At 49.0% G+C, this 21,948-nt stretch overlaps 7 protein-coding genes across 7 annotated transcripts; 4 read left to right on the forward strand and 3 right to left on the reverse strand.

The window, feature by feature from the left end:
* Positions 1 to 871: 871 nt before the first annotated feature.
* Positions 872 to 4,570, forward strand: V8C40DRAFT_248322 (uncharacterized protein). Its single transcript, XM_083216514.1, has 3 exons — positions 872 to 1,395; positions 1,459 to 1,682; positions 1,751 to 4,570. Exons 1-3 carry the CDS (start codon positions 969 to 971, stop codon positions 4,106 to 4,108), a joined length of 3,009 nt encoding a protein of 1,002 aa, XP_083072224.1. The 5' UTR covers positions 872 to 968; the 3' UTR covers positions 4,109 to 4,570.
* A 1,586-nt stretch (positions 4,571 to 6,156) lies between these two features.
* On the reverse strand, positions 6,157 to 7,568 carry V8C40DRAFT_275531 (glycoside hydrolase family 99 protein; the record flags this gene model as incomplete). Its single annotated transcript, XM_083220723.1, has 4 exons — positions 6,157 to 6,302; positions 6,364 to 7,012; positions 7,078 to 7,292; positions 7,355 to 7,568. The coding sequence occupies 4 exons, from the start codon at positions 7,566 to 7,568 to the stop codon at positions 6,157 to 6,159; spliced, it is 1,224 nt and encodes a 407-aa protein (XP_083072225.1).
* A 1,771-nt stretch (positions 7,569 to 9,339) lies between these two features.
* Positions 9,340 to 9,839, forward strand: V8C40DRAFT_280176 (uncharacterized protein; the record flags this gene model as incomplete). Its single annotated transcript, XM_083221361.1, has 1 exon — positions 9,340 to 9,839. The coding sequence occupies exon 1, from the start codon at positions 9,387 to 9,389 to the stop codon at positions 9,837 to 9,839; it is 453 nt and encodes a 150-aa protein (XP_083072226.1). The 5' UTR covers positions 9,340 to 9,386.
* A 901-nt stretch (positions 9,840 to 10,740) lies between these two features.
* V8C40DRAFT_248326 (glycoside hydrolase family 78 protein) lies at positions 10,741 to 13,286 on the forward strand. Its single transcript, XM_083216515.1, has 4 exons — positions 10,741 to 11,244; positions 11,303 to 11,332; positions 11,402 to 11,934; positions 11,991 to 13,286. The coding sequence occupies exons 1-4, from the start codon at positions 10,834 to 10,836 to the stop codon at positions 13,162 to 13,164; spliced, it is 2,148 nt and encodes a 715-aa protein (XP_083072227.1). The 5' UTR covers positions 10,741 to 10,833; the 3' UTR covers positions 13,165 to 13,286.
* Positions 13,287 to 13,346: 60 nt separating this feature from the next.
* On the reverse strand, positions 13,347 to 17,849 carry V8C40DRAFT_275533 (major facilitator superfamily domain-containing protein; the record flags this gene model as incomplete). The annotated part of the gene is made up of 13 exons (XM_083220724.1): positions 13,347 to 13,478; positions 13,544 to 13,755; positions 13,818 to 14,244; positions 14,308 to 14,579; positions 14,638 to 14,943; positions 15,037 to 15,188; positions 15,280 to 15,450; positions 16,031 to 16,560; positions 16,614 to 16,810; positions 16,867 to 16,904; positions 16,959 to 17,465; positions 17,525 to 17,627; positions 17,681 to 17,849. 13 exons carry the CDS (start codon positions 17,847 to 17,849, stop codon positions 13,347 to 13,349), a joined length of 3,216 nt encoding a protein of 1,071 aa, XP_083072228.1.
* Positions 17,850 to 18,304: 455 nt separating this feature from the next.
* Positions 18,305 to 20,327, reverse strand: V8C40DRAFT_248331 (aldo/keto reductase family protein). The gene is made up of 3 exons (XM_083216516.1): positions 19,944 to 20,327; positions 19,629 to 19,891; positions 18,305 to 19,554 (listed from the first exon to the last, which is right to left on the reverse strand). Exons 1-3 carry the CDS (start codon positions 20,005 to 20,007, stop codon positions 18,889 to 18,891), a joined length of 993 nt encoding a protein of 330 aa, XP_083072229.1. The 5' UTR covers positions 20,008 to 20,327; the 3' UTR covers positions 18,305 to 18,888.
* A 14-nt stretch (positions 20,328 to 20,341) lies between these two features.
* On the forward strand, positions 20,342 to 21,871 carry V8C40DRAFT_280184 (uncharacterized protein). Its single transcript, XM_083221362.1, has one exon. The coding sequence runs from the start codon at positions 20,752 to 20,754 to the stop codon at positions 21,514 to 21,516; it is 765 nt and encodes a 254-aa protein (XP_083072230.1). The 5' UTR covers positions 20,342 to 20,751; the 3' UTR covers positions 21,517 to 21,871.
* The last annotated feature ends 77 nt before the right edge of the window (positions 21,872 to 21,948 follow it).

Genomic DNA, 21,948 nt, shown 5'->3' on the forward strand with positions numbered 1-21,948 from the left:
CGATGCGGGTAATAAGCGCAAAATCAAAGGCACGTACCGTATGTACACCTTCCATGGGCCAGTTTTACATGCGGGATTTCCTTCGTAGAATTTTCTGGCCCTTGGAAGCCGGCTGTCCCGGGATTCCGACTTCTTGATCTGGGGGGGTGGTTCCTCCTTCAGCAGCTTCGGCCTTGGTGTTTTATTCGCTCTCTTGCTCAGGCCAGGGCGGGTCTTGTCCCCCGGTCGTCTCTTCACCTTCCCAGCTACTCCGGGCGCACAGGCGTGTGCTTTGGCTGGATGAGGCCTAGAGGCGTTGCTGGCCAAGAGATGGGACAAGAGGGTTAAATCGGATATCGGCATCGGTCGACAGCTTCGGTTGCGCCGGGGCCTGGCCCCAAGTCCAAGAGCCGTATCCACACAGCAGGAGAAGCCCTTTCGGCGCCGCTCTTTTGGCTTAGGGCCAAGGACAGGATAACTCGGCCTTTGAGCGGCATGTTTGATTCTATGGCTTGCTATCCTTCTTTGGGACATGGCTCGCGGGTTTACCTGCTTGTTCTCGAATCAGCTTAGCCCAGGCGACAATCTGCCGTCGGTCTTCGCTGGCCGATGGGGGAAGTGGACAAGGGGGGGCGTGTGGGAAGTCTAAGCTGTACTTGTACGGAGTACGCTTGGGGGAGTGAATTGGGATGGATGGATGGCTGGATGGAGACGGCGCGACCAGACAGACTCTGGCGTTCTGGCGTCTCATCGAAGGAGGGTAGAGAGAAAAAAAAAAAACCAGTCCAGACAAAAAAAAAAAAAAAAAGGAACCACGGCATTGGGCCGGACTAGGGTGTCCCCAAGAGACTACGGGCTGGAATAAATATCTCTGGCAAGCCGCCTCGGTGGATGAACTTTTTCTCTCCCCTTCCTGCCCAGTTGCGACTTGTTGCGTCTTTTCAATTGCCAGTTTCGCGGCTGCTTCGAGGGCGCAATTCTTCACAACAATGTCTGTCTTTCATCGACGAAAGGGCTCCCCTGGGGAGGACGATGTTGAAGCCGGTGGTCGTGAGGACCACTCTGGCAGCACCGTCGCTCCCCCCGCGGGAGACAACCTTCCAGAATACGCCGCCCTGGAGCGATACATTAGCACCTATCGCGAGGGCTCCCGCAGCGGCGACGACAACGACAAGGACCGTCGTGATGTCAAGTGGTGGCAGTTTTGGAAGAGCTCCGGCCCCGACGTGATTGACTCTGGCGAGCCTGCCAAGCGGGTTGTCCCCGACGCCTGGCTGGATACCGACATCCGCACTGGTATCCGTATCAATGAGGTTGATGAGCGACGAAAGTGGGCTGGCTGGAACGAGCTGAGCGCCGAGAAGGAGAATATGTTTGCCAAGTTTTTGGGTTTCTTTACTGGTCCTATTCTATATGGTGAGTTGTGATGAGATTCTCTCTCATGTGTGTTTCAGTGAGCTAATAGTCATGTGTCTACAGTCATGGAAGTTGCTGCTCTGTTGGCTGTCGGTTTGGGTGACTGGATCGATTTCGGTGTCATCTGCGGTATCTTGCTGCTCAACGCCTTCGTCGCCTTCTACCAGGAAAAGTCTGCCGCCGATATCGTCGCCTCTCTCAAGGGTAACATTGCCATGCGTTGTACCGTTGTTCGTGACGGCCAGGAGCAGAACATTCTCGCTCGTGAGCTCGTTCCCGGTGACATTGTAAGCCAATGCCCTCTCATCACTCTTGTTTCATGACAACAACAAGCTAATTGTTTCTCTCTCAACAGCTCATTGTCCAGGAAGGTGACACCGTCGCCTCTGATGTTCTCCTGATCTGCGACTACACTCGTCCTGAGGACTTCGAGGTCTTCAAGCAGCTCCGTGCCGAAGGCAAGCTGGGCTCCAGCGACGACGAGGAGGAAGAAGAGGATGAGAAGAACCAGGAGTCTGCTCTTGCCAACCACCGTGCCACTCCCCTCGTTGCCGTCGACCAGTCTGCCATCACTGGTGAGTCTCTCGCCGTCGACAAGTACCTCGGTGATGTCGCCTACTACACCACTGGCTGCAAGCGCGGAAAGGCCTATGCCATCGTCACTGCTACTGCCAAGGACTCCTTCGTCGGTAAGACTGCCGATCTCGTCCAGGGCGCCAAGGACCAGGGTCACTTCAAGGCTGTCATGGACAACATCGGTACCAGCTTGCTCGTTCTCGTCATGTTCTGGATTCTCGCTGCCTGGATTGGTGGCTTCTTCCACCACCTCAAGATCGCCGAGCCTGGCTCCCAGAACCTCCTCCACTATGCCCTTGTTCTCCTCATCGTTGGTGTCCCCGTCGGTCTTCCCGTCGTCACCACCACCACTCTCGCTGTCGGCGCTGCCTACCTCGCCAAGCAGAAGGCCATTGTCCAGAAGCTCACCGCCATCGAGTCTCTTGCTGGTGTCGACATTCTCTGCTCTGACAAGACCGGTACTCTCACTGCCAACAAGCTGTCCATCCGTGACCCCTACGTCTGCGAGGGTGAGGATGTCAACTGGATGATGGCTGTCGCTGCCCTTGCTTCTTCCCACAACCTCAAGACCCTCGACCCCATCGACAAGGTCACCATCCTGACCCTCAAGCGCTACCCCAAGGCTCGTGAGATCCTTCAGCAGGGCTGGGTCACTGAGAAGTTCACTCCCTTCGACCCCGTCTCCAAGCGTATCACCGCTGAGTGCCGTCTCGGCAAGGACAAGTTCATCTGCGCCAAGGGTGCCCCCAAGGCCATTCTCAAGCTTGCCAACCCCAACGACGAGCTCGCCTCCCAGTACCGTGAGAAGGATCGTGAATTCGCTCGCCGTGGTTTCCGATCTCTTGGTGTCTGCTACAAGAAGAACGATGAGGACTGGGTTCTCCTTGGTCTCCTCTCCATGTTCGACCCCCCTCGTGAGGATACCGCCCAGACCATTCTCGAGGCTTCCCAGCTCGGTGTTCCCGTCAAGATGTTGACTGGTGATGCCATCGCCATTGCCAAGGAGACTTGCCGTATGCTTGCTCTCGGTACCAAGGTCTACAACTCTGAGAAGCTCATCCACGGTGGTCTTGCCGGTTCCGTCCAGCACGACTTCGTCGAGCGTGCCGACGGTTTCGCTGAGGTTTTCCCCGAGCACAAGTACCGTGTCGTCGAGATGCTCCAGCAGCGTGGTCACCTTACTGCCATGACTGGTGACGGTGTCAACGACGCCCCCTCCCTGAAGAAGGCTGACTGCGGTATCGCTGTCGAGGGTTCCACCGAGGCTGCTCAGGCTGCTGCTGATATCGTCTTCCTTGCCCCCGGTCTGTCCACCATCGTCCTGGCCATCAAGACCTCTCGCCAGATCTTCCAGCGCATGAAGGCTTACGTCCAGTACCGTATCGCTCTGTGTCTCCACCTTGAGATCTACCTGACTCTGTCCATGATCATCATCAACGAGACCATCCGTGTCGACCTCATCGTCTTCCTTGCCCTGTTCGCTGATTTGGCTACCGTCGCCGTCGCCTACGACAATGCCCACTACGAGCCCCGTCCCGTCGAGTGGCAGCTGCCCAAGATCTGGGTCATCTCCGTCGTCCTTGGTGTCTTGCTTGCCCTCGGTACCTGGGTCCTCCGTGGAACCATGTACCTGCCCAACGGTGGTATCATCCAGAACTTTGGCTCCGTCCAGGAGATTCTCTTCCTCGAGGTCGCCCTTACTGAGAACTGGCTCATCTTCGTTACCCGTGGTGGCAAGACCATGCCCTCTTGGCAGCTCGTCGGCGCCATTCTCGGTGTCGACATCATGGCTACTCTCTTCTGTCTCTTCGGCTGGCTGTCTGGTGCCCCTGAGATCGACAACCCCGTTGACCTTGCCGTCCAGCGCCACGATGGTTGGACCGACATTGTCACCGTCGTCATTGTCTGGCTGTACTCTTTCGGTGTCACCATCTTCATTGCCATCGTCTACTTCATCCTCAACAAGATCCCCTGGCTCAACGACCTTGGCCGCAAGGACCGCAAGCGCAAGGATACCATTGTTGAGAACGTCATCACTGCTCTCCAGAAGCTCGCCATTGAGCACGAGAGAGATGAGACTACTGGTGTCAACCGATACCTCCTCGCTGACAAGGCTATTGACAACGAGGATGAGTAAACGGGTAATTTAATGTCGCGGATGTTTACCGGGCTGAGAGGACAGAGTAATCGTTTTGACTCCTTTTTTACCCCCTGAATAACTTAATCATGGTCTTACGAACTACTCGCCTGCGAAGCCAAAATACTCTATTATTGGTGATCTTGGGGAAGAAGAAAGGTTGGTCAAGGGGACCAAGTTTCTTTTGTGGGGAAGAGCGAAGCCAAACTACTAGTTTAACATGTTCTTTCTGCATTTCTGGTTATATATATCTATATTGCCTGTTTGCAGAACCATCACGTTGCTACAACCAAGTCGGATGGGAGGGAGAAAGAACGATAGAAGAAGTTCTCCAGCCGTGGATGCATTGTTAACCTTTTGATTCCCCCAGTCGCTAACTTAATTTAAAACCTAGTATAAACTTATATATTTAGTTACTATAGACTTTTCATATCTCGCTAATGTGTTACGTTTTTTAAAATACTTCTTTCTGCGTCTCTTTCAATTGCAACTTGTGATGCTTCAAAATGTTGTCTGCAAAAAAAAAAAACAAAAAAAGCTATACAGTTTGAAGACAGCTTCTCTTCGCACTCTAACACTGGGCTTGACCTTGGGGGGAGCTTCAAATCTTACACACCCTACCACCACTAATACGAAGAGCAAACAAAATGGCGCAAACTAAGTAAATTTTTTTTCCCTTCTCCAGTTGGGAGTTGGTGAAACTTGCGGCCCACGCCACCGGAGTTCGCGAGGATAGAAGGTTTCGGAACGGCGGCTCTAGTCAAGTCGAGCTACTGGTTTAGTGTCAAGCCTTGGTGACCTTCCGCGCTCCATATTATTCGCATTTTCACCTTGGTGAGTGATGTCAAGGTGAAATGAAATTTCTCGCCGTTTGCCTGCTGTTTGATATCGATACGACGGGGTGGGTGTTTGAATGTGCTTGGGTCTAGGTGAGGGCTTTGTTTCGGCGTTCGGGTAGAAGAGGGCATGAGATGAAACAATGATCATCGAGAGAGGCTCAAACGTTGGTCTTAGTTTTTGACATCTACAAATGCCAATTCCCATCAAGCTTTCTGGTCTCCGCGTAGATCTACTTTCCGTATCTTGCGAATGGGCGAAAAGCCGTATTCCCCTCAGCCGCGGGCCCGAGTTTAAAATTGTCAGACGCGTTGCCGGAAAAGAAGAGACAGTTTTGGCTATTTTCGGGAGCAACATGTTGTATGGTAAACGCCCGGCTACGCTTGGGAATTGCCAGTTTGGCTTGTCATTACGTGCTTATGGCGTAGAAAGAAGCTCGATGTAACGTGGATTGGCGGTGTTGATTGGTTTGTTTGGTATTTGGAGGCTTGGATCGATTCCGAGGTGGCCGGATGTCGGGCGGAATGTCTCCCGGATTGGACACCTGCCAGACTGGTTCACTATTCCCATTTTGGTCTTTACCTTGGCTATGCAGGTTGAGCTATGATGGCTAATGTAGATGTTTATTTTACGGCAGTTGTCGTATGGCTGACTTGTACGGGTGAGGCGTATATCGAGTGTTGACAAGATCTGTTATGGGTTAGAAGGGGGAGTGAGAGGAATGCTTGTTGCTGCCGTGGGGACGATGATGTATTGTAGTGGACAGTATTCTTTGGGCCTGGCTGCAGAAGCATACACCGAAAGCGTCGACTGACTGTTGGAAGAAAACTGGGTGATGATGGTTCCGATTGGTGGTTGACAGCATGAACTGGATCCCATAACTTGGTGTATATACAGTCTTATCAGGCTGTTATTCCCATCTTGGGCCAATCGGGGAATATTGTATAACAACGTGAGAGAAAGAGTAGCAAGTACGATGGAAACCTGCATTGGGTGAAGATTTGTTTCTAAAAATACGCATATCCATTGTGTAGTTTAGATGTAAACCTTGACCTACTGTTTCTCTTCTCGAATTGATGCGCATCTACGACATATTTTATACGTGGGCGTCACATTTAGAGTATTTTCAGATGATTTCACTTCTTTTATTATTTATACTCTAGACGAAAAGCCAAACACATGCCTTATTTCTAGATATTCCTGGCGGTCAATTAAGCAGCAGCGGCGTGGAAAGCAGCAGCCTTCTGGCCACCCAGAGACAGATAGAAGCTGGTGTCGGGGAAGTCGTTGTCGACGCCAACAAATTTCTGGTTGGTGGGAAGCTGGTTGACCTTGAGCGCGGGCATGCTCTGGGTACCTGATTTAAAGGCATGTTAGGTGGTTGCTGTATGAAAGATGAACATCCTGAGGAAACTTACCTTCGTTGACTTCGTCGAACATGGCGTTGAAGATGAACAGAGGCTTGATGGCCATGGAAGTAAGGGCATCAGCCTGGGCGGAGAAGAAAGAACCGTTGTTGCGGGGGAAGTAATCGAATGCAGACGGGTTGGTGCCGCCGTTGATGTGGTAAGCAGAGGTTCCGGGGAAGATGACGGGTGCGTACTTCTTTCCGAGGGACTGCAGCAACTGTGAGTCTGGGACCTGGACAGAAGAATGAAAGCCCTGGTAGCCGGCAGCAGAGTAACCGCCAACAGTCCAAGGGCTGATAAAGTCTGCCGCCTTATAAGCCTGGACAAAGCCAGAGTTGCTGTTAACATCGCCAGCCCACTGCTCAGGCACGCCGAAACCGACGTACAGGCCAGCGCTCTTGAGCTGGTTTGCAATGTTGAGGCTGTCAGCGGCGCTGGTCTTCATTCCTTGGAAACCGATGCCAAAGACCATGGTGACGGGCTTTCCGTTCTGGTGGATGTAGGCCGACGACGTGGTGTAGGGCTTGATCTTGGAGTTGTAGTCGGCGAGGACTTGGTTGGCGACGCTGCCCTGGGAAGAGTCGCCGCCGGAGACGTCGTACTCGACGATGAAACCACGGCCATACTTTTCAGCCGCCGCCTTGACCTGGTTGAGGATCTGAATCTGTAGTTAGATATTGATCTTTGGGAGGGGCTTGTGTGTTTATCATGTCATGGACTAACAGTAATGAATGACTGGTCGTTGATAGATCCAAGGAATCTCTGCACAATTACACCATCGATGCCGTACTGTTGCATCCACTTAAAGTGTAAGTCGACAACACCGTCGCAGGTTGCGTCGTAGAACTTGGCGGGTTGGCCGTTTGGCAGCGTGAGGCCGGTGTTGAAAAGGCAGTTGGCCGGATACTGGCTCACATCCGGGATGAAGTCAATCTCAACTACGATAGTGTAAGTCACAATGGAATCGTCATTAGTCTTGTCATAGAGAGTATCTTCATACTGTTGTTGGGTCCTGGAGTTTGGCCATCGGCAGACCAGTGGTTGTTGACGCCGGCACCCGGTTTACGGAACCAGCCCTGGTAGCCGTAGAGCCATTTGCCCTGGATCGTGGAGGCATCGATGGCTGCCGCTGCTCTGACGGGGTGTGGGTGTGAATTGTGCGACGAAGCTGATGCCGCAGTGGCGTAGAGGAGCCACGATAGAGACGCCTTCATGATGAATGGATATGAGATGGCCGTGAAGCAAACTTTTGACTTGAACCTCCTTGCTCACTTCAATGCAAGGCTATGGAGCGGCGTGTAAGACCTGGTATATATACTAGTTTGACTGAGACTCCCGTCTTGAACTCCTACGGAGAGATTCCCAAGTCCGATCGCAAGATGGCACGAGCCAAGCGGTGTCAAACGTTGGGCTCTGATTACTTCTTGTTTCAGTCCCACTACAGCTCTCCATCGACCGATTAGGCACAAACAGGCAGCTCGTATGGCGATCTTGTCCTAATTGTCTTTCGCCTGCTGTCCAGACATGCAGACGCAGGGTATTAGCTGCGTCTCTCATCACCAAAATCGCCAATCGTGCCTTCAATTGACACCAATTGACTATTATCCGTAGGCTCGTGTCCCTAAACTCCGATTATATGAAGCACACGACGGAGCACGAAGTAACATTACATGACAGGATTAGTATTGACTAATCCACTGCCGACGCGGTCCAGATGCGATCTGCCTGCGGGTGACAGATGCTCATTCAGGCACAGAATAGGCAATGGAAACGGCCCGAAGGGAGCAAGCTAAAATAAGGGATGGCCAATGGGGGTTACAATTTATACAGTTTTCACTATGACCTTCTGTGGGAAATTATGGGCATTTGTATGCCATGCCGGTTATTCGGTATGGTTTAATCTATCTGGGAGAGGCAGGATAATACAGTGACATGTTGCGTGATATGAGAAGGTAGTAGACGTTTAACAATAGCATCGTACAAACAATAAGCGGACCAGGGTTGTGGCACTCATAGTGACGATGATCCTCAACAATTTGCACACTGCAGTCGTCAGATTGCGTCTTTGCAGCCAGCAATACGACCAAAAAGGAAATCGGCGTTTACTGTAGGGAGAAAGTGAGCAAATTGTTCCGATTGGCTCAGAAGCTGGGAAATAATATGTCTTGATGCCTTTGCAAACCCGTCCCGTCGGTTTATTAGGGTTTAATCTCTCGCGCCTGTATGTTCTCCGAAACACCTCATCTTGCTTGAAACCTCACACAATATCTTGTAGCATTCTCTTATTCTCTTCCCAGTTAATACATGAGCTCCTTTTTTCGTTGTAAACTAGCTATCTATGAGATGAAAGTACGCACTCGAATTTATATGCTGCTAGCGATTACTGAGCGCTCCAACAGTGTCTAGTTCGCTACCGAGTCTGGTGCTTACATATAAGCAGTGTGCAAGGCATCGACTCCATATAAATATCATATCTTGAAACCTGCTAAGGTGACGCAAGAGCTTCTGAAGCATCAGCAATAGTAGCAGCAGTGTGCAATAATGAGCCACGCTGATAGGACTATCTTGTAAGCTGGCTGGAGAAGCCCTTATTGGCCGTTCTATACTTTCAGTTGGCCAGAGACAACCTATTACTGGGCTCTGAGCACCTGCATACAGTAGTCTAGAAGCTGGCTAATCATTCCGTACTAACACCGCTGGAGCTAAGGCACGGCGATCCCTGTTCGCCTCTTTACTTACTTGCTCTTCTTAGAAGGGCCAAAAGTTGTCATTAGCGCGATAGCTTGGAGAAACAAAGTTTCGATATCCGTTCATCTGATGACTATTGCGCTGTCTCTAGCGCCGGACACAGTGAGGCTTGGACATTTCGATGATGATTGCTTTATGTCATTATGATAGTTGGAAAAACAACGTAATGCAGTTTTAAAAATGTATGACAATATGCAGCGGTTGGATAGTCCTTCACTTCCAGTACAACTCACATTCCACAGAACTCACAGATACTATCGTCTTGAATATCGACAGAAGAAACAATGTCAACTTCTAAGCCACCATCATTCTTCGTCTCTCTCCCTGTCGTCTCTCTTAGCTCCTCCACCGACTTTTATAAGTCTCTTAACTTCACCCCTCTTGATGATTACTCGGACGACGACACCGTGGCATTCCGCTTCCCTTACAAGTCCAACGCCAATATCTGTCTCATGATACACTCTACCTCGCGGTTTGAACAATTCATCCGCCGTGGTTCAAAAATTGTACATGCAAAGGAGGTCACTGGCGCCATATACACCCTAGGTGTGCCGAATAAGGAAGATGTAGATGGGTTCCTGGAAAAGGCCGAAAAGGCGGGTGGCAAGAAAGACCCTTTTGAAATGAAGGAGTACGGGAAAGATTTGGGACTATATACGAGAAGTTTCGAGGACCTGGATGGGCATATTTGGGAAGCAACAACAATGTTGAACGAGAAAACAAAGGAGAAAGCATGATCCTGATTTATTGTACTTGAACTCTTTGTAATTATTCCCACAATATTGGTTACTGTATATGACTTTACGGAGTTGGGTTTCATCTTCAAACCAACATATTTCCGTTCATTTCGCTAAAATATATGATCATGAACAATTGAAGCAATGCTGAATCACATTTCGCAACCACCTAAGTAGTTCATAACAAAGCCAAACGAGCATGTCAGGGCCGCCTCACAAAATAGTTGTCTCTCGTACGATATATGTTATAAGTTCCCGACATACGTGAGAGAAAAAAATTATCTGCTTAAATTGTTCTTTAAGGGAGTAGCTATCCAGTATTCCGGCGACTGCGTGGAGTTTGAGCACCGAAAGTGCATATAAAAGAGGCCATTTATTTACTCTTACAAGTGTTTACTTCAGAGTAAATACCCGGTTCTTTAAGTACCTGCTACTATAGCTATAGTCCTCTAGTATCTGCTGAAATCTATATTGATCATGAAACATAATTAACCTAGGTCGTCAAATGAGAGAGTGGCCATCCAGCATCTCAGTGTATCGTCACTCGATAGAGAAGAATGCCTTCTCTCTATTGGGTATCCCGCTCTGCTAGTGTCTGCGACTATGGTCGGGCTGTTCTTTTGTATCTGCATCACCACCACTAGAATTTGGGGACACGGCACGTCGGATAGCCATCTTAGGGAGCTGCACAGCCATTCTCTGGAATGATTTCCGCATGCATGGTTGGAGATCAATCGGCGATGCTCTCCTCATCGCGGGGAACGACAGATCGTGCATCTAACCCCGCATGCAGTCTCTAGACAGGGTTACACTCGGGGGCAAATGACGCGAAATTACCGATGAGTTGTTGTGAAGTTCTCTATGATTGACTGGTATTGTCATAGTCTGAAATATTCTTATTGATGCTATTATCTACTATAAATTGTGTTGTTCATGAGACGTTGAAACGATCGTTGCGGCACTTCTCAATGGACGTTTACCCATCATCTTCATCATGGTCTCTAACACGTTGTTGGTGCTCTATGCTGGTCTTGTGGTATTAAGCGGTGTACCATCTGGCGCAACCAATACAGAGTCAAGCTGGCACCGATTTGTCAGATCCCCCGTTTCGAATATCGTTAAACCGATTGGCATTGTATCAGGTAGCACAATTGGGAATGTTTCCAATCCCAATGGCTTGTTCAACCGCCAAAGCCCGACAGTGTTGAGTCGAGGCGATGAAAATGACCTGCTGCCAACAGTGGTGGTGGATTTTGGGCAAAATGTGGTCGGTATCTTGAGCCTCGAACTTGGCGGATCACAGAATACATCTGCTGGGCTGCCGGGGTTGAGATTGGCGTTTTCGGAGACGATGGAGTATCTCACGAATCGGAGTGACTTTACACGATCCGACAATGCTAGCGGGGTATGTTCAACATTGAATACTTCTTTGTCGAGATCAAACGACTTACACATTAGAGTAGAATGAGAAATTGACCAACGGAACAGACCAGGTAAGCTTCAAATCTGTGGGTACATGGCCAACTTGCAGAATTGCTCATCTCCAAACCTTTCAATAATAGGTAGCTGTCAAGAACACAAATTACACCTGGACAGACTCGCATGGGTGTGAATATGAGGATGGCACAAAGGTTTGCTCAGATGGGCTTCACGGCTTCCGTTATGTGAAAATATGGCTCGAAGCCCTGCCATCAGACGCACCATACACATCCTCGTTTGGTTCCGTTTCCATCTCCGGCCTGAGCCTCGAATGGTCCGCATTTCTCGGAACACCAGATACCTTCACCGGGTGGTTCGAATGTTCAGATGATGAGCTTACTCAATGGTGGTATGACGGAGTATATACGGTAGATATGGGCACAGATGTGTTTCTCGCAAACGAGACAGAGCCTAGAGGTGCTTCAAGTCCTACCTTGGAGGGCAAACAAGTACTCTTTGACGGAGCCAAGCGAGACAGAGACCCGTATGTTGGCGACTTGGCTGTTGCAGCACTGACTTCATATCTGTCTCATGATTTTGCTGAGTCGGCGCGCAATGTTTTGGAGGACTTGGCGCTGCATCAGCGAACCGATGGATGGATCCCTCCTGCCAGCATGTAAGTTGTCTCCGATGGTCTCGGCTTTTTGACAATGCTAAAGAAAACACACATAGAAACAATTACACTTTGCCTCTGTTCGATTATCCGCTCTGGTGGGTTGTCAGTAGCGTTGACCTCGTCATGTACACTGGCAACACCTCGTATGCAGAAACGTACTGGGATACACTCGTCAGCGTCCTTGACGAATATTATCCCTCAAACACGAACAATGTAACTGGGCTTTTGGACAAAAATGCGGACATGGGCTATGGCGACTACGCATTTCTGCCTCGATCAGGACCGGTAACGTACTACAATGCCTTGTACGTTCACGCTTTGTCATATGCCTCACAGCTAGCTGAAAGCCTTGGTCGGAACGACGACGCCTCAAGATGGTCTTCCAGAGCTGCTGCTGTTGGAGATGCGCTCTCGAGTAATAATTTTGACAGCAGTGTTGGTGCGTTTTATGACGGTGGACCGTGTCCTGGAGGAGATGCAGGCACATTTTGCAATGTCCATGCACAAGATGGGAATGCTATTGCTATTCTTGCAGGTGTAACGGATGACAAAACAGCAGCTGAGATACTTGATTACTGGCAAAATGCGACGTCTCAAGTGTATGGCAACGCATTCTACGATAGCAGCGTGCTGAGCCCTGGGGATCAGTTCAACGATCGTGTCTACGCCTTCATCTCCTATTTCGAGATTGTCGCTCGCTTTGTTACCCCTGGGAAAGCTTCGTCTGCCTTTGACGAGATTCGAAGACTGTATGGATGGATGGCTGCTCACGATCCATACATCACACAGTGGGAGGGTATTGGACCAAATGGGACTGCTTATGAGGGTGGCTTTACGTCCATGGCTCATGGATGGTCAACGGGTATTGTACCCTTGTTGACTAGCTATGTACTTGGAGTGAAGCCTCAAACGCCAGGGTTTCAGACGTGGAAGATATGCCCTGTGGTAGACGGAGGAGGGCTCACATGGGCCAGAGGAGGCGTGCCAACTCCAAAGGGAGAGATTGGAATCTCCTGGGAGAGAAAGGATGCACAATCCGGTCTAATGTTTGCGCTGGAGATTGAAACACCCAAAGAGTCTTCCGGGGTGGTTTGTGTTCCGACATTGGGGCTGGAGAATCCGAAGATATACATGGATGGAACACCTCTTACATTGTCCACAGGCCAGACTCAAGACTGGGTGAGCGTCAATGTTACTGGAGGCAAGCACACCTTTACGGTTGAATCTTGAAGGCTAAAATTCTGTATATTCTTTTCTATAGCCGTCTGCTGAAGCCATTTTTATAAGCCATACCATGTTTGCGGCGTGGCGGCATGCGTAGGGTGTGTATGACATGAAGCACTCCATATTGCTAGTGTTTGTTCTCGACGAAAAGCTTCGTCTATCTGTAGTCATAAAATATTCTATGCTACTTATTGAGCAAGTGTATTCTCTCCCTCGTTCTGACTCTCATCTGTTCTCTCGCTTTCTTCATCAATCAGCGTACTGCCCGGAGGTGGGAAATTGGAAAATAACAAGACAGTCATTCCGATCACGGCGATTGCCTGGAGTTGCGACGCATGTTAGAACCTTCTCATTCACAAGGATTGAAAGCCTTTAAACCACTTACCGCATTGCAGTAAAACGTCGCATACGCTTTGCCCACACTCGCTAGGCTGGAAAAGATTAACCCAAAGAGCCCTTGCGTTGTCAATCTAGCAATATTCTCTACGAGTGTCACGGCGTTTAGGGCATCCGCGCGATGAGATTCTGAACACATATCGGTGATGACGCCTTTGGCTGCTGGTGCAGAGCCGGAACCGAAAGGGAGGAGAAAAGCGGCTACAAGGGCTTTGTTAATACGACAAGTGAACATGTATCTCTTTGCTTCGCAGAGAGCTTACCAAGATAAATGTGCCATCTCTTGGTGGCGAATGCGACGACAGTGGTGAGTGCACCGTCGACGACAAGACTCCATCGTAGGAAGATGAGGTCAAAGTGGCCGACCTCGTGGTGGTGTTTTGAGGATACTGGCCTTGTTGGCTCGATATCCGCCTGCTCACCGGTTGCCGCATCAAATTCTCCGGGTTCGGTAGGCAGTTGATCATCCGCCGTAGAAATAGACGAATCATCTGTGTCTTCAGGTTCTGAGTGGGAATTACGCTTGAGCATGTAACGTCCGAAGTTGATGATACGTGGGAACAAGATAATAAGGAAGAAGCTTCGCATAAAGGCGAATTCGAACATGAGCCACCCATTGTCTCCTTGATCAAAGTCGAATGCTGCGGTGGCATACAGCTGGGTTAGGAGAGGAGCATAGTCCGTTGCGAGCTGTTTGGCGTTCTGGTCAGTATCGAAGAGAAAGCTCAAGGTAAAAGGATCTGCTACACTTACCACTCCAAGGAAGATGCCGGCGCAGAGAACGATGACGCCGTAGTGCTTCTTGATGCCGCCACTCGATGTTCTTACGCGCTGGGGCACAAGGATCTTGAGCGGAGCAAAGAAGCCTGCAATGCCCTGCTGGCCGGGCTTCTTCTTGCTACTCATGGAATCTGGAGAAATGTATGGGAGAGCAAAGTGTACGTAGGCGCAAGATATGAGAAAGGTGATGAAGGCGATGTCAAAGGGCGCGCGGATATCGATTGCATCTCCAACCATTCCACCAGCTGTCATGTCAAAGAGTTAGCCAGCGATAGGATGATCTATAATTGGAGGCATGCATACCCAAGTACCCGATGCTCTGTCCAAGCATGATGCTTCCCTGTAGCTTTCCAAAGACAACCGTCCGCCGAGCAGGCTCAACAAGTTCACTAACAAAGATGTTGGTGATGAGAATGTATCCGGCTGGCCCGCCAATAATGGTGACCAGCTGTGTGGCCTGGATGATCAAAATGCCTGTTCGCTTGCCGGCGATGACTCCGAGGATCTGTGCAAGGACTCGAAGAGCGGGCACGAAAGTCTGAATCATGAGAGCAGCGCGGGGACCAATCTTTTTGACGGTCCATCCTGCAATAAAAAGATTGAGAGTTCCTAGAGATTAAAAGAGTCTTGTGTCAATGCTACTCGTGTAAATAATAATCACATGAATGCAGTAGAAGTTGAGGGAGCACATTCAGAACTCACCACAGAGTGTCGTGCTCATTCCCAGAATACTAAATTGAGCAGCGGTCCCCGCAGCGATTTCGTCGCGACTGCATCGCTGGCCGGGGCCTTCAAATGGAGGGTTGTGGTCGTAGAATTCGTCGCATACCATAAGATGGAAAACATACATGAGCCTTTTGGATGTAAGCAATGACTACACTTTGAAGAAGACAAAGGCCATGATATCACAATTATGAGGCCGTAAATGAGAGGCGTGAGACTCACGGAACTTGAGTATAGCTAAACGCGACACAGATTAGAAATCCTGCCGCCAAAATGCGGTTCTCGACATTGGTGAAGATGCCGCTGAGCGAGTCTCTGAAGCTTCTCTTCTGGCTGACCGAGACCAAGGCCTTGCGGCCAGGAAGCAGCGGCGTGGTCTCGTCTGTTGCCATTCTGAATGAACCAACAGCGCCTCTCGAACCAAATCTTGGCGACTCTGGTTGTGACTCGCTCACTGCTTGAGCTGAAATGGCGGATTGAGAAAAGAGTGCTTCTGCCTTCCGGTTTCCGTAGGTCTAGCTAGAACGCCGGTGGATCAATGGTTCCCCAGATGGCGAATAGAGGCCGTTGATTGCGTGAGTTGACGCCGAACCCGCAGCAGCAACTCCGATGGATTGTGGGCCGTTGAGCAAGGGTTCGTGGTGGGCGATTACCAATTGATCCTTCATTGGATGCGGAAGGGCGCGAGATAACATCTGTCTGCTGAGGATATCTTCTGAAGTGATGGTGGCTGTGCCCGTAATGTAACTTGGTCTTTATCTTTTAGAGAAATCACGGATTACATAGTATATACAAATGCATGTTTGGCTTTACACACGGTCAAATGTGGCTGTCACTTGTATGGCACCTTGGGTTTAAGGTGGATTCTACGGAGTAATTGAACCGATTTTCGGGGCGATCCGTAACCGCAGTTCTCATTAACTCTCATAGATTACATACTGTACGTGCAGCTACATTCAGCTCCTAGTTAAACGTCAAAAGCACTGCTTGCGAATATCGCACTGAAACAGCAATCTCTCCCTTGTTATTCGGGCGAAGCACACTCTCATACTGTCTCGCCACTCTCACCGGCTTTCCCTCAGCCAGGTCATAATCATAACTTAATCCAGCGACCGTAATATTCGTTTCGGAGAGCGCGCCCGGAGCCGTCATCAGCTCGACAGTGGCATATTTAATTCCTCGTTGGCCAATGTTGATAGTAAAAGTCGTGCTCGGCGCCTTCGAGGCTTCAGATTGATCAGTTGAAGGGTTCCACTCGTGTAGGTTCAAAAGGACGACACGGGCCAATCGGCCATTTTCGTATGCTGCGTATGCGGAATAGAAATCGCTGTGAAGATCGATATTGTTGATTCTCGTGTTGGGGTAGGCTCCGATAAACTTGGAGACCATAACGTGACCGTAGTAAGGAGGATTCGTCGATGGTCCTGTGCCGTTCTGTGCAATGGGCATCCAGGCACCGTAGCGGTACGCCGTTCCTTGGTGCATATGCATGCGATTTACTCCCTATTAACTCGATTAGAGCTGCCTTGATAGAAACTGGGACCCTGTTAACTTACGAAAGATGCATAGTAGAGCTCATAGTCAAGGATGAACAACGCAGAGCCAAAGACGTTGGAAACTCCAAACGCCCCCTGACCAGAGACGCTGTTTGTTTCACCCAGGGTATAAACACGACCGGCATCATGATTGAGTTTACAAAGAGACTGGTGAACAGTTCCATTGATGACCACGCTCGTGTGATTCATGAGGGTGCCTGATCCCAGTTAATCAAGATGGCCAGTTAGGGACAGAGTCCTCGGTAAGCTATACCTTGTAGAGTTGGGTTTTGACCAGTCGAGGAGATGTATCTATATCTCAATCAGTAAAGAAAGTTGGTTGATTCAAGGATAGCTGCAACTCACCCGTGCTGTGACACCTCCGAGATCCACCCATCTCGGTCATAGTCAAATGTGCTATTCCATATCGTCCATGGGGAGAAGAACGAATAAGGAGTCGTGATATTGTAACAACATGTCGATGGAGCATAGAATCTCAAAGACTTGCTCGGGGTCTGAATATGTCGTGCACGGTCAATCCACTCCTCAACCCAGTCCTGTTGAGTCCATGTTGGGGGTCGGAATCCAGACAATGCGCCGTAATCATTTTCATTGCCTATTTCGAACAAGTGTAACCGATCAGGAGGAATTTGCCGCAGAGTCTGTGAGACTTCCCCTCTAAGATTCTCAAGATACGTAGAGTCGTTCTTGTAAAAGTTTAGTCCAAAGATGTACTTTGTTCCTTCAATGGCGGTTAATGCTTCCCAGAAGGTTGGGCCGATGGAAGTATTGCGTGGCTGATCGGAGTTGTAGGATGGATCCCAAAAATTGATAAGCTGCTCTTTTTGGTTCGGAATGTAGGTGACATGGTCCCTAGATAACATAGTAGGTTAGTAACTGTCCTCCGATGAGCAAGAGTTGGAGTGCAATACTGAGTATTTCCTCCAATCCGAAGAATCTGAGGCACATCTCCATTGAAGGCTCTTAGGTTGGCCAAGAGATTGTTGGTGAATCTGTTTGGATGAGACTTATTTCCTGAATGATACGTTGGTTATGTTACCAGCAGCAAAGGAATGAGCATATTCTACCTTGGAAGTCAACTAGAAACGCAAACTCAATGGAAAAAGACTGAAAGTCAAGCGAGATAGGAGGGCTCGATGACGCTGGGGTACTTCTGGCAACATTCAGATGAATTGTTTCGCCTGCAACGAGGCTCACAAATGTCGCAATGGACGAGGCCACTGAAGTTCGGACCATCTTGCTATTCACCAAAGAAGCTCAATGGAGTTGTAACTTTGTTGAATGAGACTTGATATCACCACCAATGCCTTGCAATTACTACTACACTGGGAGCGTCTTATATCCAACTGATCTTCATCTAGCTGCTGCCATGATACGTTGCTTTTTGCGGGGAGAACGAGATCGACGTCATATGGGCTTCAATATCTTGCCATTGACTACAAATACGTAAAATAGGAATCAAATTAGCCTAAAGATGTTCCTTAGTAGAAGCAACTTGTTATTCTTGTTCTCATGGTCTTGAAATTGGATCCAAACAGGGTTACATCCCGACGGATCGGAAAAGAAAGATCTGGGGTTGCAAAAATACGCGATCGTGTGAAATGCCGAAATACCGACCCCAGCTCCTACGTAGGCAGTCGTGGAAGTCAAGCGGTAAACAAAATATGCGGAATAACAAAGAAATTATCATTCGATACACATGTTGATCAGAAGGAATAACTCATAGAGGCTATATAGGCTTATATGTAATAGACAATGCCATACAACGATGAGTCTTCCTGGATGGTGCACGTAAGTCTTAATGTGATTGTTGCTTCCCCGGTTGCAACCTTTCGATGATCTGATCATATGAAGCCATGGGGCACAGTATTTATAGATTAGAGTACTTTTTACGTTTGAATAACCATGATTGTTGCTGTCTCTTTACCGTCATCATCAATCGTGAAATGGGTAGACTACCCCGCTGATCATCGCATGAGTGAAGAATACGAGATCGAAGGTATAAGTAATCAGAAAACTACGGGTAAAAAAGGTATATAACTAAATGTCATATACATCCGGAAAGAGCTGGAGTATCGGCAGAAAAGAATCCGCATTGCGACTGGCTGCATATGTTGGGCCACTAACATGTAATGCAGTCGGCGACATCAGTCTCACTCTAATAAGCGGCGCCTTTTATCTCATTGCATTACAAAATCTTTGACCACTATATTCCGTGATTTGAGCAAAGGATTCCGCCCTAGCTTCATGCAGATACAATCGTCAGAGCCGTTCATTAGTGAAAGTACGGTCTGCAAACCGCCTTGGCCACTTGCCATCCTTCATCAAACGCCGCAACTAGCTCATCCGGCAACGGGCCCTTCTCCAAGCTCGTCAAATTCTCCTTCAATTGTTGGGCACTGCTTGCTCCAATGATAACCGCGTCACCATGCTCATTCTTCAGCAAGCTGTGATGAAGAGACCATCTCAGAGCTGCCTCTGCGGTGGGGATGCCGAGCTTGGCGGCTACTGGCCTGACAACATCCAAGGCCTTGAAGTAGGTCTCATTCCAATATCGGTTTCGGTAGTTTTTACCCTGTGCTTTCGTGGGGTCAAAGCGGCTACCCTCTTCATGCTCTTTGAAGTCAAGCTTGTACTTGTCTGTGAGAATTCCTCCGGCCACCGGATTATACTGGTAAAATGCGATCCCGTAATTGCGAAGGCAGGGGAAGAGCTCAGGCTCTACTGCTCGATGGAGACCATTGTACACGCCTTGATAGACATCGGGCTTCTTCCACCCATTGCGGATGCAGATTTCGCAGAGCTGGGCAGTTTCCCAGGCAGAATAGTTGCTGATTCCGAAGCGTTTGAAGTAGCCTTCTTCGTAGAGTTTATTGACTTCGCGAAGGGTGTCTTCGTATGGGGTATTGTGATCCGGTGCGTGTAAGTACCACATATCAACCTATTACCAAATGAGTGAGTTAATGATGTTTCTCTTAGAATGCATGGACGATGCGCCCTTTCTTTTTGGCTTACCTTTTCAGTCTTGAGATCCTTCAGACTTTCCAAAAGGCCTTGCCGAAGACCCTCAGGCGTGTGATTATATTGGCCACTGCTCGGCGATAGTTTTGTATCCATGACAATCCCTCGCTTTTGCCAATCCAGCTGGCCAAGAAATCTCTCAGAACTTCCTCCGCCGTACACTCGGGCGGTGTCGATCTCTGAGTGACCAAATTGCTGGAATACATCGAGAATCTCGGCGGACTCCTCCAAGGTATGAATGCGAGCTTGAGTGGCGCCTAGGAATAGCAATCAACAAATGCACGTTCTTGGTGAGTGAATACAACAAACCTTTGTCTCCAAGGGTCATGGCGCCAAAGACCACCTTTAGTGCTGAATTAGGTTTTGAACCCATCGTTATACTTTGTTTCTCGTCTTTCAATCTTTGGCCTAGAGTTGAAGTTTGTTTATTCTGGAAAATAGAGCGATGATGGTGTAACAACTGCGTCGCGATATTTTTTTTCGACAATCGGGACTCAATCGCTGCGATTGCGACACACAGCGGCTTTATTAGCAGAGGTTCAACCCCGCATTTAGAGATGATGCCATCCCTGGCACTATCAAGATATGGAGATAGGTGGAATTTCCGAGGCTGGATTCCCGAATATATCACGGTAATAAGGGATATATGGCCCTGATCAACACATTTTGGGTCGCTTGTCTCCGCAATTCACCTAGTCCTTTGACTATCTATTTAGAGAGCCAGCTTTGCAATCAGGCTAGAAACGCGCAAGTGGAGGGGCACTAGGGGAGACCACATTGGATGGGCGTAACTTTCCTTTAGCCAAGCTACTGTAGCTTTACTGACCCTCTTGACAATGAATATAACCTCCATAAGTTCACCATAGGCCTGTGAACTCTCCTAGAGATACAATCAGCCACAAGATATCAGCTATGTCCAGAAGCAAGCAAAATGGTAATAAGGTTCAGATTAGCCGGCGTCTTGTGCAAATAAATACTTGGTGATGCGCTCTGAATCCTCTTTCGTTGTACGAAGACCTTCCGTCAGTCGTTTCGTTTATCCCAATCTCTTACTCTAGCGGATTTAATCATCTGATCTTGCAACTTCGGCACTCTGGAGCCAAAAACGTAGAGTGCGATGCCGAAGCGCTTCCCGCCAACCCTTCTGGAGATTCCAGAAGCTAGAACATTTTGCTTGCAGAAGCAAATCACAGGTCTTAGCTCCCTAAGGCACCAACTACAAGATTCGGTGTTCCTAGGCATCGATGTGGAAGGCTGTGAAGGGATTGGAGAAGGCATCACGTCAATAGGTCTCGCTATCCTACCACCGGCCAGTCTCCAATCTACCGAGTTCCCGTCGCTACCATTTGAGACCCAAGAGTTTGTAGATCGATATAAGATCGAATCTTACTGTTTCTACCTCGAGGGCCGAAGTCGACGAAGACCATTTCCTCCGTTTCCCTTTGGATGTACTATTAAAACCGCAGACGTAGGCAAAGAGATAAAAATCATCGTTGACAGCATCAAACAACGCTATATTGGGAAGGACATCATACTAGTCGGCTGGCATCCTCATCCCCGAGAATTACCGGCTATTCAAGTGTTTTCCCCAAGTCTATTCCAAGAGATGGTTGGATGGGTAGATGTTGTCGATATAACTCAGCAAGTTTGTATATCAAAGCAGGAAGATCTAGCCAAGACTTGGCCACCTCTTGGAGATGTGATGCTCTCTATAGGCTTTAGCAAAAAATGCCAACCACAGCGCTACTGCCACAGCGCTGGGAGCGACGCTATTCACACCATCGCGGTTCTGGTCCGGCTTCTAACGCACGACACTAACGGACCGTCTTTAGAAGTGCGAAGGCGGCGACCATTGAAACAGTGGCAGCAGCGGCAAAAGTAATGGGATGATGGTGGGTAAATAACCCTTGAATTGCGTATGTATGGGGGTTTTGGGGGGAGTCTTTTGTCCTTTGAACTTTAGCGGCGAGATGACTCGTTCGTTAGGCTTTCTGCAGTAAGATAAAGTAGGTTGACCACATTCGGCGAGGAAGCGCATACTACTGCCAGCAGGAAAAGGGAATACGAAGCCTTTGGGAGAGGCTAAGATTGCTGTGAAATGACATGGTCCCAACTTTTCCCAGCTGCATAAGCGTGCACCACTTGTACGGCCAATTACAGGGCTGGAGGTTAAGGAAGACCAGGAGGAGTTTAAAGTTGCTGTGAAATTTGACATATCCACCGAGGTGAAATGTAACTGGTAAGGTAGTTAGCCAAGCACCAAGAAACTGTCAGAGTGCCCAGTCAAATTTTGGGACCCTGGGGGCAGAGATAA

This window comes from Trichoderma camerunense (genome assembly GCF_050948025.1).
Source record: "Trichoderma camerunense strain CBS 138272 chromosome Unknown V8C40scaffold_11, whole genome shotgun sequence".
Classification (NCBI taxonomy): Eukaryota; Fungi; Ascomycota; class Sordariomycetes; order Hypocreales; family Hypocreaceae; genus Trichoderma; species Trichoderma camerunense.